Consider the following 19641-nt stretch of genomic DNA (forward strand, 5'->3'; position numbering starts at 1 on the left):
GGGTCAAGTAAGCCACTCAGTCTGACTGTGTGTGTGTGTGTGTGTGTGTGTGTGTGTGTGTGTGTGTGTGTGTGTGTGTGTGTGTGTGTGTGTGTGTGTGTGTGCAGTTGTCCTCTGTCTGTCTTCTTGTTTATGATTACATTTTCTGTCCGTCTGTCCATCCAGCTGACCTGCAGATGAAAGCAAACTTCTTACACTTCATCTCCCTTTGATGCTTCTACAGTATCTGTTATCATAGCACGCTGTGTTCGTGTGCCTGTGTGTGTGTACTGCATACGTGTGCGTTGTGTCAGCATCAGCGCACACAGTGTGCATAGCAACAGAAAATGTCGATCCCCATGTATTTTCTGCTTGCTCCAGAAGTTCCCTAATATAGCATGAATGGATTCACAATTAAGCTCCAGCTCTCAGTCCCCGCTTTCCTGCGCTTTCACCTTCACTCACTTTACTTCTCACCCCCTTCACACACACTCTAACACACTCACACATATTCCTTATGCCCCTTATATATGTCTTTCACGCCCTATCTATTAAACCCTGAGTCGAGCAACAGCAAAATACTGACAATCTGTGGTAGTATTTGATCAAGGACAACTACAAGGCTGAAATGTATGGAGTCAGTTTGTGCGTCTGTGTGCATGTAAGTGGATAAGAGTGTGACAAAAGATGCGGGGTTGTGTGTGTGTGTGTGTGTGTCTGTGTGTGTGTGTGAGTGAGAGATTAGTAGGGTTACCAAATCATCTTCAGAGTCTCTGTGCTACTGTGGTGCCATCTTCTGGTAGGGAAGCACAACAGCTTTGACTTAATTATACAGCATGCAGGAGAACTGGCTGAGACGATGCACATTTGCATTCAGAACACTTAAATAGGTCATTCAAGGAATGCTCAATTTTAAAACATGAAATGAAAACTAGACTCGTAGACTCAAAAAAAAACATTTAATATAGTGACAGACATCATTAAACATTTCAAATAATTACTGAAATTGGGTCTAACATATAGCATATTGGATAAGATGACGTGGAATTTATAGTGAATGTACATATTACATAGAAGATAAGACAGTACTGTACAACCTGTAGGATATAGCAGCTTGCAGCATCTTTCAGTGCACACACATAGACACACAGACACACAGACACATTTTCTCACTCTTATACAAACATAATGCACTGTAACATAAAGCCATCTCGATCATTCACACTGCTAAAAGTGATGTGTTAATTTGTTTCAAGGGCCATTCAGTCATCTTAGTGAAGCATCCATTACAGACAATGCAGTTACAAAGACTGTCCCTTCTTTTCCTGTGACAAAGTTTGAAGTGACAGACTTTGTGACGCTAATATCCAGAGTGGATTGAAATTGGAGGTCTGCCAAGTTCTGAGTGTGGGGTGATGATAATTCATTCAGCTCAGGCTCAAACAACGTACACACACCCAAACACACACACACACACACACACACACACACACTCTCTCCTTCTGCAGTTTTCTTTATGAATACTGAACCAAAAACAGATGCTCACACACGCACACAATGAATTAACACATAGGTTTAAGGAAATATTCAATTTTGTATAGAAATAACTTGTGTGTACACATTGATATTACATTATACTTTTTATCAGCCATACATTCCTTTCATCTACACAGAATGCAAAAAGCACATTCATATATATATATATACAGTCAGTGGCTTTGTGATAACATTAAAATACTGAAAATGGAGTTTGTTTTGGTGTTTCCGTACAACTGAAATCATTATGACACAGAAACTTGGCTGAAAGCTGAAATGAAGATAACATACTGTACATTATTTATTCGCCTACCACAACATTACTTTCTTTTGTCATAGATCTATGAGACCCAAATCACCTTTGGAGTGTCACAAACACACTCATTAAAATACTATGTACAGTAAGGACCACTTTGTCTAAGCCCCCTGGAGATGCATAAAGCTTGACAAGAGAGTCCTTAACATTGCCCTACCACTGGGTAGTTTTCTAAGTGGCCCATTGATGTACTCTACAAAAGGAGCTGCTGAACCACTGCACATTGGTGTTAAAACATTCAAGTAATGCCAGGATTTAAGAGTATTCACATATACTCATACCACTCTGGTGGATTTGCTACCAAATACAACCATGACCATACCATGACAAATGGATGGAACTAAATGTTTGCCCATTCCAATCAAAGAATCAGTACAGCATCTGTTTATGATGTGTTTAAATCACAGTGTTTCCCCATGCATTCATCTATCAAGAGTTCAGAGATCAGGTTCTCATTGATCTGTGGGCTATGAACAACATAGAAACCAGGTGTCCTGAGTGCACAGCTGAATTTGCAGAAGTAGAGGCTTTAGGTTTGTGTCCTGGTTCTTTTCCATTCTCTATTGAGTCTCAGGGTTGGGGTAATATTTGAAGACCTTGTAGATCCACTGTGTGTAGAAGGGCACATTGGTGAAGATGCCAGGCTGGTTCGCCCGAGCGCAGCCTCTGCCATGGACGCTCACTCCAACAATAACCCTGATCTCACCATCCTGACACACAAGAGGACCGCCGTAATCCCTCTGCAAAAGAAGAAATAGTTAACACATTTTTCTATGTTGCTGGTTGAGAAATCGTTATCATCAATGTTTACATTTATGACAGGGTTAAATGGAAGCAACATGCATTTTTTAAGCTCTCAGTGACACACAGCACCACCAGTGATTGTGAATATGGACAGCTACCCTCTAAAGCTAGAAACCACAAAACCAAGGCTTTGATCGCTGATGAAATTTAGTGCAACCGACTCCAGCTGTTCTGTTTACAACGGACTGAATACTAAGCTAACGGATTCAAAGAACATTTGTTTGAGATGTGGATCAAACTGAGCTTTGAAAGCTCTTTGTTGAACCAAGGCGCTAAAATACTAAAATAAATTCACACTTGAAACAAACTCATGTTTAAAAGGTAAAACGCCTCATTGGGAAAATGATATAATAAGTAGCAGTTTACCTCACACACTCCTTCATTCCTCTTGCCTCCTGCACAGATCTTGGTGTTGGTGATGTGGAGGTTTCCTCTGTGCATCTCTCTACACTTCACATTACTGACAATGGGCAGGTCAACCGCCTTCAGTACATCATCATGGCCAGTGCCTGAAAGAGTAAAGTTTGCACTTTATTGCCTCTGTTCTGTTGTAGCATATCCAATGCTAACATTGTATTGTAGAACTCCTATGTTTTTTGCATGATCTTGCAATAAAAAATATATATAATATAGTGCTGTATCATATTTAGCATGTTTATATTTTCAAGAGCACAAAAGGAAATCTGAATGGTTTAGACCGAAATCATGGCACATTTGAACTCTTATTAAAAAATATCAATCTTCCATGATCCCGTCTGCCAATCAAGCAACCCAACAAGCAGTACTAACCCAGAGTTGAGAAACATATGGCCTATACTGACAGTAACCAATTATTTGAGAGAGGACTGTGTTACAATATACTTCTGTACCTCTGCTGAATATACTGAATATTTTAGACTGCTGCAGGATAAATGCTATAAAATGCAATATATTGCAGATCTGGAGATTAGATACAACAGCTGTAGAGAAAATCAGTACCTTTGGTCTCCCCCCATCCATACATTTTACATATTGTTCCTTCTGGGATGGAGCACCCAGCCACAGGTAGCTGAAGTGTATGGACATTGTCTGCAGGAAGGGCAGGCCTGGACGTATTTAATGAACACAGAAAGTACAAAGCATGATCAACATCAAACACACAAATATATCAATATATCGTTGAGATTATTTTTCCAGGTACTCACTTAGACAGCCTTATGAGGGCTAAACTGGAGCCCTCAGGACCACATATCACATGAGATATGCTCACTTCCTGTCTCTTGGACCAGTCAGGAGCTCCCTCTTGAATATCTGAGACTCCCAGCCACACCCGATACTCACTGAGGTCTGGGACACTGAAGAAAGAGCTAATACTTAATAAAAGATTCCACATTTATTACTCTCTACAAACTCAGACGGAGCAGGACCAGCAGTAGATACTTATGGCTGAATTAAAAGAAACACATATAAACAGAACAAATACATTTTTCATTTAATGCACTGAGGGTATAAAAGAAAATGCTCAAGGTTCAAGCAAAAGGAAAGAAATGACATTAATAGACAGCGAGTGCACTGAAGTTACCATGAGGAGAAGCACTGTCTGTCAGTGAGTACCCACTCCTCTCGTATAAGTGAACCCCCACACCAGTGCTGTGACCTGAAAAGAGCAAAAAACACAAACAACACATCAAGGAAAGATGTGAAATACCGCACACAAACTAATACATGTTTGTATCCATATCCACATGTATCCATAGAAGCACATGACAAAATAGCCTCAACCACATCTCAAACTTTACAGAGGTAGTAGTGCTGATGGATTATAAATGTGTGGAGAAAAGAAAATGTGAAAAGAAAAGAAAATGTTCACTGAAATTCTTTATGAATTCAAAGGTTGTCTGGGCAGGATGGTCTACTGTTCCCCTTCAGTGGAAGAGGAAGATGTGTAGAATATTAAATGCAGTGCCCTACCCTCTCTGTATGCTGACCATCCAGCTGCCGTCTGATATGCCCACCGGACCTCCTCCCACGATCCTGGTTCTTTTATGGATAAAACACACCACAGAGGACAGCTCACCTGGAAAAGCAGAAAGACACAAACACACACAGAAATCATTTTCTATGTCTAATAATATGCATTTAATTTAAGACATAAATGGCAGGCACAGGCATACTGTAGTTAATGGTGACAAATTGTTTACACAGTTGAAATACAAGATATATAGTTATCATTGTATATAAAATAGAACCTGGTGAGGCCATTAGTTAAGGTAAATATTGAACGTGTTCATATGACACATGTTCATCCTTTATTCTTGAGTGATTATGTGCAGAAGAATGAGTCCAACACATACAGACACTCCGATATACACACATGCACAGAAACAGATGCCACCATGACAACATAATGTCCTGCATTATGTATATATATATATATATATATATATATATATATATATATTATTGTATAGCAGGCACATGAAAAGAACTCAATGAGGTTCTGGAAACTCCACTACTTGCCTTGGAGGCTTTCAATCAGAAATCAGAATCAGAATCAGAAATCCTTTATGAGTCCCACAACGGGGAAATGTACCTTGTTACAGCAAAATAACATATGAAGTAAAGTGGCGAATACATAATAAATACAAATCAGCAGCTGAGCCACTCAACACAGACAGACAGAGACACTCACCCATTGGAATGGTGTTCTGCGGAGCATCACCTGAGGAGACAAACAAGGGATCAGGGTTTATTAACTGTTGCAAGATAACAGGCGACCTCACACAGGGGTGCAAACTTCACGGTGTCCACCAGAGTGTTTGTCTTCCATGTAGCGATCATTTTTTGGAATCTGTAAGGCTTTGATTAAAGGTAACAAGCTTTTGAGGACCATACAGCAGCAAGCCATAGAGTGGCCATTTTACATTTATGCTGACCCTTTTTTAATATACTTTCATTTTAGTTACAGACAGCAATTGTTTACCATTAATTTATGTACAGTATGCAAATCAATTAGCAAACTCCCATAACCTGTTTATGTTGTGTAATCCATCAAATTAAACACCAACGCGCATGCATTTTATATGATGCATTTCCTCACAACATTTATGGAACTTTAACAAGATGTCAAAAATGTTGGCAACACGCAAAATCACTTGTGTGGTCCTTCAATTTAAGATTGAAGGTGTTGGCTAGAAGAACCATTGATACCTTTAGCTTTATATTTCATATAAACACTATGCTTCCAATAAAGAACCATGATTGAAAATAAGCAAACAAATAGAATCACACACACACACACACACACACACACACACACACACACACACACACACACACACACAGACACACACAAAACACACTTACAAAACAAAAAAACACACACACACACACACACACACACACACACAGTTGGCAGTTGGTCCATGTGGAAAAAGTTAGAAGGAGCCCTCCCATGTCAGGAGTTGTGAATCTCCTCTGACACACTAACCTGTGAGTGTAGACAGATCTATACACTGCAAATAAAGTTTGTGTCTGCATGTGTTTGTGTGTGTGTGTGTGTGTGTGTGTGTGTGTGTGTGTGTGTGTGTGTGTGTGTGTGTGTGTGTGTGTGTGTGTGTGTGTGTGTGTGAGTGTGAGACAGACCACTAGACTTAGTGCAAACAAATCTACACTAGCTATGTCTAAGACCAAGAAGAATAAAAACACTTTCAATTTCACACAGTGTCACAGATGTTCTATTACAGTGTGTCTTTATATGTGATCGTGTGCGGTTTGCACGTACACACTCTTGTGAACTTACATGGTTTTACATTGCAGTAGTCCCAGGGAATGGCAGAGTTGTTGGTGTAACACCAGGGGCCATGTTTGTCTTTATCAGGGTTTCTGCAGTAGTTTCCCTCCAGACCAGCCGTTAGCATGCCCCGCTCGCCACTTGACAAACACACAAACACAAAAGATCCAATAACTTATCTTTCATCAACATTCAGTAGACAATTATAAAAACAAAAGGAAGTTCCCCTCCCTTTAAGCAGATAATCCAGCTGTTGATGAAAGTAAAAAGGATTTACTGGTGATTTATAGCCATTATTAAAAGCTGAACACATTTTACCAGATAGTATCTGGACAGTCAAACTACACAGCTGTGTAGGCTCTGGACAAGATAAGGAGGTGATTTGCAAAGAATTACTCACTGAGACAGTATGCACCCACCTACACTCACATATCTAACACATGCTCATGCAGACATATCCCACACATGAGGGTATTAAAACCTCCAACAGAACTCTTTCAAAAACTGAATTTCTTGACTGCTAAGGTGGAGAATTGAAAGGGAAAAGATATAGGTATATTGTATATATTGACATATAGGTGAGGGATGCTGGATAACAAATGCCAGCAATCCAGATTGTGCAGTGTTTCTAGCAGCTAGCAAAGCAGCCAGCTCTCACTGCGACTCCCTAACCCTGACTTTTGACCCCTTGGGTAGGAGCCAAGCGGTGGAGCTGATTGGCTTTGAAGTGTTCCTACAAAGGAAGGGTTTGGGGTCAAAGGTGAGGAGTGAAGTGTATATCCCCCAGCTAAGTTATCACTTGAAGTCATTCCTGCTGAGTTAGGTCATCTTCAGGGAAACACTTCTCCAGCCATTAGGACGTGCTGGAGAGGCTAGTCACGGCACCCGCAGGAGCCGTTTTCTCCTCTGAGGATAAAGAGGCCTTACTTGATCCGCTAACAACAATAAGACGTAACTAGAGGTCAATAAAAGGGCACCTCCTTGCACTAACCACCATGTCTCAGGTTCGCACACATGGTTCTCGAAAATACAGACACGTTTCCCTGCACACTGAGGCGGTCATGCACAAGCTTTTTAGCAAAGAGCCCACTAATTCTTTCTCCCCTTAAAACCCATGGACTTTACATATTTTCTGCTCATAATCAGTTATTTACTAAGATCCCATTGAGCTTTTAAAAAGCATCTACAGTATATTAGACTCTCTCTAATGGCTTACATGTACTAGAGCTGTGGGACATCTTGATCTCTATTTTAGGCAGAGGCGCATGTCTGCAGTTTATGGATGGTGCAGGTCTGTTTTGTACATCATAGCATGAGTTTGGAAAAGTTATTAGGTTAGAAAGAAGCAGAGATTCAGTGTGCTGACCTGTTGCTGTGGTCTCTCCAGGGAGTACAGGGCAGGTTTGATCTAGTCCTTGACTGTTCTTCTTGGTAATTCTCTCCAAAGCCTTCATAGCAGTCTGTATTTGAACAATAAAAAGAATGAGACAGGCATATTTCATGTCTGTACAAGCACACATTTGAACACAATAACATGCATAACAGGCAGCATTCAAAATTGCAACGCTTCTATAAACCTTCATCACCACAACAATGTTTGTGTGTATTCTTTTCCATACAGTATTGTTGTAATACAAAAATAAACTAGGCAATTATATGCAGAAGAATAAAAGCAATTCTTAGTGTCTCAGCTATTGTGCTTGTAGTTGGATCTAGAATATACAGAGCTGGGAACAGAAAGAAGTTGTCCACAATGATGCCTTAAAGACAAGTAATAAATACGGTTTTGAAGATGTCTGTCCCCCTGCACCTCATTTCTATATGGGAACATATTCAACCCTCCAGGGTAGTCCACAACACAACCTCAGAGAAGGTTTATAATTCCCATGCAAGGCTACGTTACTCTCAAAGACATGTCCCTAAGATCCCTTGGGAAATGTGATTGTGTGTACTCAGCCATATATCTACATCTTTGACTTATAAATCTCTGACTACCCCAGAAAAAAACTCTCATGCAGCACTAATCCTTCCACTTCATCTTTTACAGTCCGGTGAGACCTGATGATCATGAGCTGCTGTCAGAGTCCGCTTATGTGAGCCGAGGTGGTCAGTCCTTCCCACAGTCCTATAGGGCTATAGTACTCCGGAGGGACGGAGAATACGTGGTTACAAGCCAATATGTACGATTGCAGGGTCTCATGTGAACTCGTCCACAAAATATAGACTATTTCTATGCTTGGGATGTAGATGTATCAGCTTTCTCCTTGCTGTTTTGGGCGTTGAATAAAACTGTTGTGTCTCTCACCACTGACAGGCTTGTTGTGGGTGCCACACTGAGGGATGTTGGTGCAGAACATTGTGCGGACTCTAGGGTCCGTAGTGAAGCACCACGGGAAATCTTGGCCATCTGGATTCCGGCAGTAGTTTTCTCTCAGGTCCCTGGAAAACACAGAGAAAGTCATCTTGTAATCTGCTCGGATATAAGTGAATGCAGGTGGGTGAGTGAGTGGATGGTGTCTGACTCACTTGCAAGGGTAGGCTTGAGGTATAAATGTGTGGTTATGGGGATATTGAGAGTCCCAGCGTTGGCAGATGATTCCGGTGGGTATCACGTCTACTGTCCCCCTATAACCCTCTCCTCTGCTCTGGTAACACTCTGTTGTTTCCACCGCATTACTTTTAGGAGATGTTGCTGTGAAGGAGCAGAAATTAAATTCATTAAAGGGTGGGTGGTTTTGGTGAAGGAAACATACAGCATGTTTCTATTTACTCAGATAAATTAATACCCAGATGAAGGACTAGAACTAGAACTAGTTTGATTAAGGTCTTAAGATAACAATCCAAACTTATACAAGCTGTACAGGGTATTAAAAAAACAATTATAGTAGTAAAACTCTAGATCTTGTGGTTTTATGGGTAAAACATGAAAGGTGTTTCAACATAACCCCATAAAACAAAGCTTTATATGCCAACATTTGCTTGCCAAGCCATCCTTTTCTCACCCATTCACTCAATAGCTTTTGTTACACATCATTTAAAGACTGATGCAGAGAACAACACAATACAACTATACTATATATACTATAATTGTATCAATAATTATTTGGTTTGCACGGAAAAGACAAAGAAATTGATAAAAGCCAAACTTTTTTGAAAGTTGGAGGCAAACTTGATGAACTGTGGCACTACACTGAGACCTTGATGAACTGGACAAAATATAGTCCGATAAGGAATGATGCCCAAATACATTGTGCAAATAGTTCCAGTAAGTCTACACCCTCGGGTCGAAAAGTGTTTACATAAGAGCTGCAAATACTTCCCTTTATCTGGTTACAATCACGTTGTACATGTACAAATAAACAAACAATAATGAATATTAAATGATTTAGCAGTGAGGAAATACAGTAGTCAGTGTGACAGTGCTGTTGATATGATAAATGGCTAAACAGCCTCAATGTCTTGGCCACCTGCTTTCCACAGAACAACCTCTTTCGGGTTCAGAAGACCCACAGTATAATGAGACTGATATGACCAAAATTGGAGAAACAAGGCAGGAAATCTTATCAGCTTTTCTTTTCTTTGTAGGATGGGTGCTCATTACGCACAAGTTCATTAGCCTGAACATTGTGCATGACTGTATCCAACATTGTGCTAAAGCTGCTGATCTTCAAGACTCTAAAACAGACATTTTCTGTCTATACAATATGTCTAAAAATAGATATGCACTAGTTGTGACAGTAAACAAAATAGCAGGCCTTGACAAAAGAACACTTTGTCTCCCTCCTCTCTGCCTTGTGTTGATTAAGACTAACTGGGTCGTAAACTTGGTCTGTTCCCAACAAACTCCCATATTAGAGAGAGAGAGAGAGAGAGAGAGAGAGAGAGAGAGAGAGAGAGAGAGAGAGAGAGAGAGAGAGAGAGAGAGGGGGGGGGGGAGACAATCTTTAAAGGGGGAAAAGCAGGGGGAACAGTGAATCACTGGGTCCACATGGAGGAGTGCCATCTAGTAAACATGGTGCCAGGACTGCTGATGATTCTAGCAGGAAACAGGCCAGTCACAGACCCAGAAGAAAGAAGCAGAGCCCAACAATAACACCAGTGCTCTCCTTTCTCTGTTCTTGAGGATCACAGTTGCTGTCTCACTGACTCGTCACTGATTATTAGGTCAACTAAGAGCACGCAGTATCTGCTGATGTGCTACAAAGTATAGACGACCAAAACACAAAGCCAGATGTGACACATACACCTTGCTCTTACACATCAATCACACTGCTTACGCTAAGTGTATGAGGTGTAATGAAAGCGTGTGTGACCCTGATGTTATGTCTGTATGTGTAACAGGAGGTTAATGTGAAGCAGTAACTTAGCCCAGTGCAGTTTGACCACCACACATAAGAGCTGGCATAGAACAATAAACAGCAGTCCAGTGGCGCAGGGGAAAATAAACATTCTGGCTATTAGAGAAGACATAACAGAGCCAAACTAAAGATGGGGGCTGTGTGTGTGTGTGTGTGTGTGTGTGTGTGTGTGTGTGTGTGTGTGTGTGTGTGTGTGTGTGTGTGTGTGTGTGTGTGTGCGTGTGTGCGTGTGTGTATTCCATAGTATCAGCCAATGAGAGGGAGAGGAGTGGTAAAATGAAAGGTACAGGAAGTTGTAAATTCTGGTGCAGTCAGTCACACTTTATGAGCCTGTACGGAACACAAACACACCCATGCACAGACATGCTCAGACTTCCACTTAACAAGCATGGCATTCAACCACACACAAACAAACATGAATTCATGCTTACCACAAACTTTGATGTCGCAGTACTCCCAGGGTGTGTTTGGGTCCGTGGTAAAGCACCAGGGTCTGTGCCGTCCGTCTGGGTTCCTACAATAGTTATCATCCAGGCCCTTGTCAGGGTACCTAAATGCAAAGCATGCAGTACAACAATTTTAATGTATAGACAAAAGCAATATAAGAGTGAATAAAGTTAGCACAAAACAACTATTACGCTGTTGCACGGCCCACAACTGTCTGACTTGAAGTTAAGTAACAGTGGCACAAAACACTAATTGTCACATTTCTTAAAGCACAGAGGGACCTGAAAATAAAAACATATTTCCATGTTCCCTCTGAATCCTGAGAAGAACAGAGCAGAAGTGGAGAGACAATTCACTGTCGCACGCAACCAAAGCATTAATAACTGGAATGGTACAAAGGACGCCATCTGTGAATCTGTTCAGAGCTCAGGGGAGTGTGGAAGATAATAGGTTGCACCACTACAGGTGTTCTCCAGTAAGTCATCCCAAAGTCCCACATCCCTCCAGGCCTCCCTCCTCCAGGCGTGCAGTATCAGGCTGTGGGACCCACTCATTACGTTAGTGCTATGAGCAGTCTGGGACCTCGTTTACACAAACACTGGGATGATTAAGGATGTGTTAACGAGTCCCTACTAATCCAGACCACCTGCCATCGGACTAGATGGAACACTATCTTGACACACACAGCAGACATGCACATACACAACTACGGATCATGTAAGGAATACTAATACAGCCTAAACTATATGGCTTCTCTAAAATAGGTATAAGCTTTTCTGGATACAAGTCTGCTTTATAATCGTTTGGAAGCTTAGAGAAATGTGGGCCAATTAAGTGGGAATCAAGAGTTTTCCCAGCATAGTGCCAGCATAGTGCTGCTAAAAACAAGTAATTACACATTGGATTCTGATGGCATTCCTTCAGGGAAAGACACACTTGCTGACTCCAAATCACTATTATTGTGAAATGAGTGATTAAGTTATTATTACATAAAGTATGCGTATGCTTTTTGCTATTAAATTATATTTATCCATGTGGGTGAGCTTAAGTGTGATTGAGCATGCACAATTTAGTGTGATGCTGAGTGATGCAGCTGCATGTGTGTGTGTGTGTGTGTGTGTGTGTGTGTGTGTGTGTGTGTGTGTGTGTGTGTGTGTGTGTGTGTGTGTGTGTGTGTGTGACTGTGTTACCTCTTGGGGTGGTACAGGTGTTTGTGAGGACCATCAAGGTCCCAGCGCTGGCATTCCTTTCCACTTTCTGTGTGGTCCATGGGTCCTCTGTAATCTTCCCCATTACAGTGCACACACTCAACTACACACACATGCACATCCACAAAAATATAGAGCAACAGTTTAGAGAAACACAGAATCAAACTACCAAAAATTCCCTTGAAAAAACCCCCTCAACAGAATGAAAATAAATCATGATTTATAGTGATAGTTGTATAGCTATGGGACAAAGCAATAAACTTGGACATAGTGAATCATCCAATTCATTTTAGGTCATGTTGTTCTCCTTTAAAAAAAAGTCATGCAACATCTTGCAATAAAACCCTTCATAAATAGTTGATAAATCATTTCCGACATCATACATACACTTAATGTATGGATGGACATATTATGTGTCACACTAATGATGGCAGTTATAAGAAGAGAAGGCACCATGTTTTGCATTGTGACACTACACAATGTCTAGTGTAAACAACAGAGAGCATGCGGATTAGAAACAGATGTTTATGAGTCGACCGCTGTCATGACAGACCACTTTTAATACCACTGGCTGCCTGTGTATGTGTGTTTTGCGCACGCCATGTTTGTGTGTCCGTGTGTATGTTTCCTATTAGGACCAACTCATTTCTGGAGAAACCTTTCCAGTCATTTTCTTTTGAATAAACGCAGGCTCTCTATCAAGATAAGAAGTCATTATATCTGTTGTAGACATCTTGTGATAACCCAATGAGACACCATATGTGAGTTGGTGACCAAGAAAGATTCCCATCCTGTCTTTTCGAACCACAGTTTGGTTATTAGTGTGATCCAGTGTGATCCAGTGTTACACGTGTGGAGGAAACAACCCCTCTGACAGCATGAATCCCCGGGGATTAGATAACAGAGGTCATTATCATCCCTTTCTTCGGGGAGACATCAGTGCCTGACAGTAATATTGTATGATATAACATAGAGGCTGAAATGCCGGTGGGAAAGCATTTTTCTTTCATCAAAGGTTTGACTTATACAGACCCATAACTAAAACTCAGTAGTTACCTTCTACATGTGCCACAGGGATGTATGAAATAGCTAATCATTTATCTATAGGAGACGACGGGATTAATAACCTCTAATATTCCAACACCAGCCTCTTAAGGTTCAAACCATTTACAAAACCTGGACTTGATAGAATGAGAGAGGACAGCATAAACTGAACCACAGACCTGAAAACGGCTGCAGCTGGCCTCAGCAAATAAACCTGTGCACCACACACATGTACTCGCAAAGATGTAGAGCGGAGCCTCGGTTAGAGACAGTTTTGCTTAGTCCAAGTCACTATGTGATTGTCTAATTTGCTGCAGCACATTTCTGACGATCAAGCCTCAATTGTTGAGGCAATTTGTAATGTGGATTGGGCATTATTGTTAGATAAATGTCCACTCAGATACATACAGACATATGTGTGCATGTGTGTGTGTGTGTGTGTGTGTGTGTGTGTGTGTGTGTGTGTGTGTGTGTGTGTGTGTAGCCTACCCTGTGAACACTGTGCTATGCCACACTCCTGATATCTGAGGTGTGGCCGGGGGTCAGTGGTAAAGCACCATGGGCCAACAGTGGAGTTGTCTGGGTTGCGACAGAAGTTTTCTCTGAGGTCCTTCTTCTTGAATCTCTTAGACATGAATCTGTCAGGAGCACAGCTGCAGTTACACAAACAGACACACATACTTAAAGCAGTTGCCAAATAGTTAGCTAACATGCAGCGCAACTTCTTTTTGAAAAGCACTCAATGTCACAGTTTCGGGTTTGTCTTTATATATCAGACAAAATGAAAAATCCTCTTCTCATTTATGAGAGAGCTGCTGCTTAACTCTGATGGCTAAATCCTGACTGTAAACGTAATAAAGGCATAACTGTTGATGACATGATGTTATTAACAAGAGAAACACATTAATATGAAGAAGCAATGTTAGTTTTCTATGAGGCTAGTTCAGAATAAACACTGACAAATGACTCATATCTTCTACATCAGGCAAGCACATGGCCGTGGTCACCGGTTGCAAAGATGGACATAGTGTAGTCTTTGAGTCAAGCTGTGTTTTTCCACATGATGATGCAATGATAAAGTTCTGAAGTGGGTAATGACAGGTACAGAAATGAGAAGGCCTTTACTGGACAATCAAAAAGGAGGAGAAACCTTTAATGGATAAAATGCAATTTGTTCTTCTTGTGTGTGCGTGTGCGTGTGTGTGTGCGTGTCAGAGTTTCCCATGCCTGTAAGCCGACTGATAAAACATACAAAGCGCCTGGGTTTAATTACCCATATCTACAGAGACATTAATAGCAGTCTGATAAGGCAGGTTCACTGGAGGTACAAACGTACACTGCCCTCTTTGATTCGTCTACTGCCATGACATCTCACTACAAAGCCTTTCAAAGTCATTTAATACCGCCGAGTAAAGCGGAGTGGAGAAGGAAGGAGGTAGCATTTGGTTCAAAGATATTGAAGGTCTAATACGAGGTGTATGTGTTGTTTCTGAGGTTCTCTGATGGTTATTAATATCTGGCAAGTGACTTTGTCCTTATGTTACTGGTATTTTTCATTATCCTCCCATGACACAACATTTTGCAGTCGTTTTCATATTAACAAAGATAACAGACTCGTTTCAGAAACCATAACAGCATTGTTCTGGCACTTCAGATAAACTACATCTACAGTAGACTGATTATGAGACTAACTACTTTGTTAAACATTGCGTAAAGGATAAATACAGTTATCTTGTTGCTAACCGGGGAATTACTAACGATCGGAGCTAATTTAACTTTCATAATCTAATAGAAGGCATTCTTTCACTAGCATCTTTTGTCCTTACACCCCACTTAAGTGTCTCTTTTCATTCTATTGGGAGCTACAATGCATCAGAAAGTATGCCTGTGTTTTGAACAAATAGATTTATCTGGGAATTTATCTATATATTATTTATATATCTAAAGCTTAACCGAAGGCTGCATATTAGATATGATCCTAATCCCTGTAAAGCACACACACATGCCACACACACACACACACACACACACACACACACACACACACACACACACACACACACACACACACACACACACACACACACCTAGATAAACAGTAGGGCCGCAGCAGGAAATGATCTGTGACTCTGTAAAGCGTTACAATGAGGTCAGTTCTGATGAATGACTGCTCCCAGGAGCCTAATCAACTCCTAATATATCATACTCATATACACAGACAGACACATACAGACTAGCCCCGAGCTACTAGCTAATTGCATCACTCAGATACCAACACTAACAGTAAGAAGCAGCTTTAACACCACTTTGTTTGACATTGTGGTGAAAAGTATGTCAGATTCTTACTTGTGTTCATGAGGAATAGGAGAGGCCCAGGCCTGGCATAGGATCCCGCTCACTGTCACCGACCTTTGCCCCCTGTAGCTCTGACCTGTACCCATAATGCACTCCCTCACATAGTCTGAATGAGAAACAGAAAGAAAAAGAATGAGGAGAGACAAGATGGCAGCAAAAGAGAACAAGTAAGTGAGATGAGCCAACATACTGATCGCAGTGTTGTGTACACAGAGCCAGTATGGATGATGAGGAAAACAGACACAAGATGTTCAGCTATAATGCTCATCTTAACAAGGACACGGCAATGCCAAAAGCTGAATCTGTTTTCCTAATCTTCTGCAAAACATTTGGATCCATTAAAATAGGCTAAACAGCTTGCATGTTCACTGTTGTGGTCAGTCAGAGTCAAGTGGGATGGGGGTTTCCATCGTTTACCAAACTTAATGACAGAAAATTAACCGTAATGTGCTGCGACACAATAAACACGACAATGGTCCATGCAACTTATTCCTTTTCTCTTGAGGGAAGGCATCATAACAAATACTCTAGAGTTATAAAGGTTCCCTGCATATATTAAAGCAACAAGGAGAACAGTGAAGCAATGCTGCTGATTGGAAGGGAGACTAGAGAAGTTTTTTTCTGATGGAAAGATATGGTGACAGGGGGGAAACCACTTCAGTATCAGCTGATAGAGAGGCAAGGTGGAACAGCAAAGGGCACCTTTCTTTTGATACAGTTGGTAGTTGAAGTCCTGTTGGCTCTGAGCTCCTGGGGAGTTCCTGTCGAACGACAGCCACTGGCATTTCCTGTTTTTATGATCATAGAGAAACGCTCTGGAGAATGAAGACAGGAAAGGAGGGAGAGAGCACAGGGGAAGAGTGAAGTACATAATGTCAGGGCAGTTAACACAACTTCTACAAATCAGGTAAGAGGCCTGCTAAACAAGAAAGACAACAATGCATTATACATGTGAACAACGTACTTCAGGAACTTAAGGAACCACCGCTTTACTCTCTATGTACTGACAGCCATTCATTCACAGTGTGGGAGAGTTACTTTACCATTGTACCAGAAAAAAAGAAAACAAACACTGTGAAGCTGAAGGGGTGAAGCCATAAGAGCAGACATACCTGCAGCTGAAAGGCAGTCTTCTGTTGCGGCTGCAGGCTTTGGCACACTTGGCCATGCTGATCTTCTGGCTTTTGGTCAGGTGGGAGGAATCAGGAGACACAACAACCAGCCGTACACCATCAGTCTTCTGGTAGTCCTGGAGTGCATTTCTTCGGCCCTCTTAACACAATAACATAACATTTCCATGACCATTCAGCAGTATGTACAGCGAGTTGCTCTAATGACAATAATGTACTGGCCTCATCATAAATCTAAACCTTCCTTATTGATTATTTTATTTTGACTTTTATTCGCACTATTTTCTCATTTAAGGAACATTGATTTGCATTTTAATTATAAAGTTCTATACAGGGTTATTATTATTATTATTATTATTATTATTATTATTAATATTAATAATAATAATAAACATTCACATTAGCAAACATGTCTGTGAGACAGTGTGGATAATCTGCTAATGAACCCAGCTAGACTGAGAACACTGTGCAAGAGCATATAAAATGTGAATTAGACTGCTTTAACTGATCTGCAGGATCAGTGCTGACACACACACACACACACACACACACACAACCACACAACCACTGTCTGTATGTTGCCTAAGTTGTTGGCAGGTTCCCTGCATCTCTGCAAATCAGAGTGTCAGTCAGACATTCACGTTTAGAGAGAACATTAATTTCTCCTCCTCCTACCTATCTTAAATCTCTGCCTATACGTTTCCGCCGGTTCAAGCTGTTCAGCTGTATCAACACAAAAAAGGAAAAGAAAAGAATAAATCATGTGGTGTTTCTGTTGGATCGGTGCATGAGAAGCTTTTGATTCTTGGAAACACGTGTCATAAACAACACGAAGACATCAGAGGTGGTGTTTCAGATTCAGTATTTGGGTGTTTGGGGATGCGATGAGGAACGTGGGGATAACACAGTTCACTGTCTCGGCAGTTTCTCTTCCTGAGTTCCTTTGAGCAGTGAGCCGCAACATCGCGCTACATGATGGCTCGAGCACTAATTAGATTTTAATATGTGTCCCATTGTGGGGCAGTGGGCTGTATCTATTCACTTTATCGTAGAATGTATTTATCTAGTGATCCATTCAGATGATGTAGCCCATGTCTTAATGGTTGCATTACATGTAATAAACTACAACAGCAAGAGTTTACATTAAAACGCCCCTTCTAGTCAATAATGAATAGCATCGTTTTCATATTTATTCCAAGAATGGCCAATTTAAGAAATGTTTTCATGACTAAGAGTCACTTCAACTACACTATATCGTTAGATACGAAACATGATACAACACAACACTATCCTACACATAGCAATATTGTGCAACATACAACAGAACATACTAAAGTTATATGATTAAAACCTCGCTTAACTTGTGCAGTCTGTTTTGCACGGAGCGCAAACCAGCGCGGTCTGACACCAGCTCCAGCCCAGGGGCAGACGTTAGGGAGCAAAATGGTTTTATCCAAACTTACCAGAACAAGAAATGACGAAGAGTCCGAAAATGAGCTTGTAAATCCACATCGTCGCGTCACAGAACAACAGTTTCAGAAACAAATGTGCTTGCTGTGCTGTCGGACTGCAACCAGGAGATGTTGCTTCCACTACTGCACAGATGATACGTCTCCTCTCTAAGTACTTCCTCGCCCCCCCCCCCCCCACCCTCCCTCTCTTTGCGTGTGTATGACTTTATCTCTCGCTCCCTCTCTTGCCTTTTTCTTTCTCTCTTTCTTTTTCAATTCAGTGTTCTTTAGTGGCCTGCATGTCACAAACAACATAGCCAAAGCAGCTTCTGTGACAGTGTTGAATATGTCAATGTTCATACCCTTATCAGTATATGAATGTCACTGTGTGTGTTGTAGGCTATTGTGTGTTATCGTGTTACTCAATAACCGATATCTCCTATTATAAGAAAATATACAATTGTAAGCAGATTGGGGTTCTTTCTCCTTCAATTTCTTTGTCTAACTTTGTTCCCCCGCCTTCCTGTCTTCCAGTCTTCCCATCTTTACCATTTGAGCCCCATAGAAAACCTATAAAAGAGCATGCTATACAAATATACAAGATATAAGGCCTGCCTCAGAATTGACATAAATATATATCTATTGAGGTCTTCTGAATTATTTGATTAAATAAAATACATTTAAAAGTCCCATGATACACAATTACTTCTGACAGTGGCACACAATACATCCCTGTGGAAAAATTGGAACAAAATAATAATAATAATAGTTTTTATTCAGCATATTATTTGTCCATCACTTCCTGTCACATCAGCATCCCATTTGATCACTTTTGTCTTTGTTTTTCCAAGATCATTCAAGCACAATGAAACAGACATTGGCAGCGGCAGGAAACTCAGTAAGGATGAGGGGGAGCAGTGTGTGTGTGGTTGTTGTTTATGCTACTTTACCTCTTCCCCCTTGTCAGATAAGAAGGGGAGTTACTGGTGGGGGGTGGCTGAAGACAAGACATCCCTATCCATCTCCTGAGTGTCATCTGTATTTCCAGCGATGACAGCATGAGATAGGAGATGTGACACTTATCTGGCCTTAATGTTTTCTCTAAACATCTGTGCTGCGGTAGGCTCGGAGCAGCGCTCCTGTCCTCCGGTGACAGCCAGATTGGGTGCACAGTAAATAGAAATCACATTAGTTATCCCGGGGCAGATTGAAAGTTACTGCATTGCTGGGATTCCCAGTAT

The 19641-nt window shown here is 41.1% G+C and overlaps 1 protein-coding gene across 1 annotated transcript; it reads right to left on the reverse strand.

Annotated features, from left to right (window-relative positions):
* Nucleotides 1-919: 919 nt before the first annotated feature.
* Nucleotides 920-18536, reverse strand: hgfb (hepatocyte growth factor b). The gene is made up of 18 exons (XM_029433955.1): nt 18413-18536; nt 16932-17091; nt 16522-16634; nt 15811-15925; nt 13954-14102; nt 12403-12523; nt 11197-11315; nt 8934-9099; nt 8713-8846; nt 7774-7867; nt 6417-6547; nt 5307-5336; nt 4586-4691; nt 4197-4271; nt 3820-3969; nt 3614-3720; nt 3002-3144; nt 920-2571 (listed from the first exon to the last, which is right to left on the reverse strand). Exons 1-18 carry the CDS (start codon nt 18459-18461, stop codon nt 2392-2394), a joined length of 2142 nt encoding a protein of 713 aa, XP_029289815.1. The 5' UTR covers nt 18462-18536; the 3' UTR covers nt 920-2391.
* Between the last annotated feature and the right edge of the window lie 1105 nt (nt 18537-19641).

The sequence above is a fragment of the Cottoperca gobio genome, chromosome 6 (genome assembly GCF_900634415.1).
Source record: "Cottoperca gobio chromosome 6, fCotGob3.1, whole genome shotgun sequence".
NCBI lineage: Eukaryota > Metazoa > Chordata > Actinopteri > Perciformes > Bovichtidae > Cottoperca > Cottoperca gobio.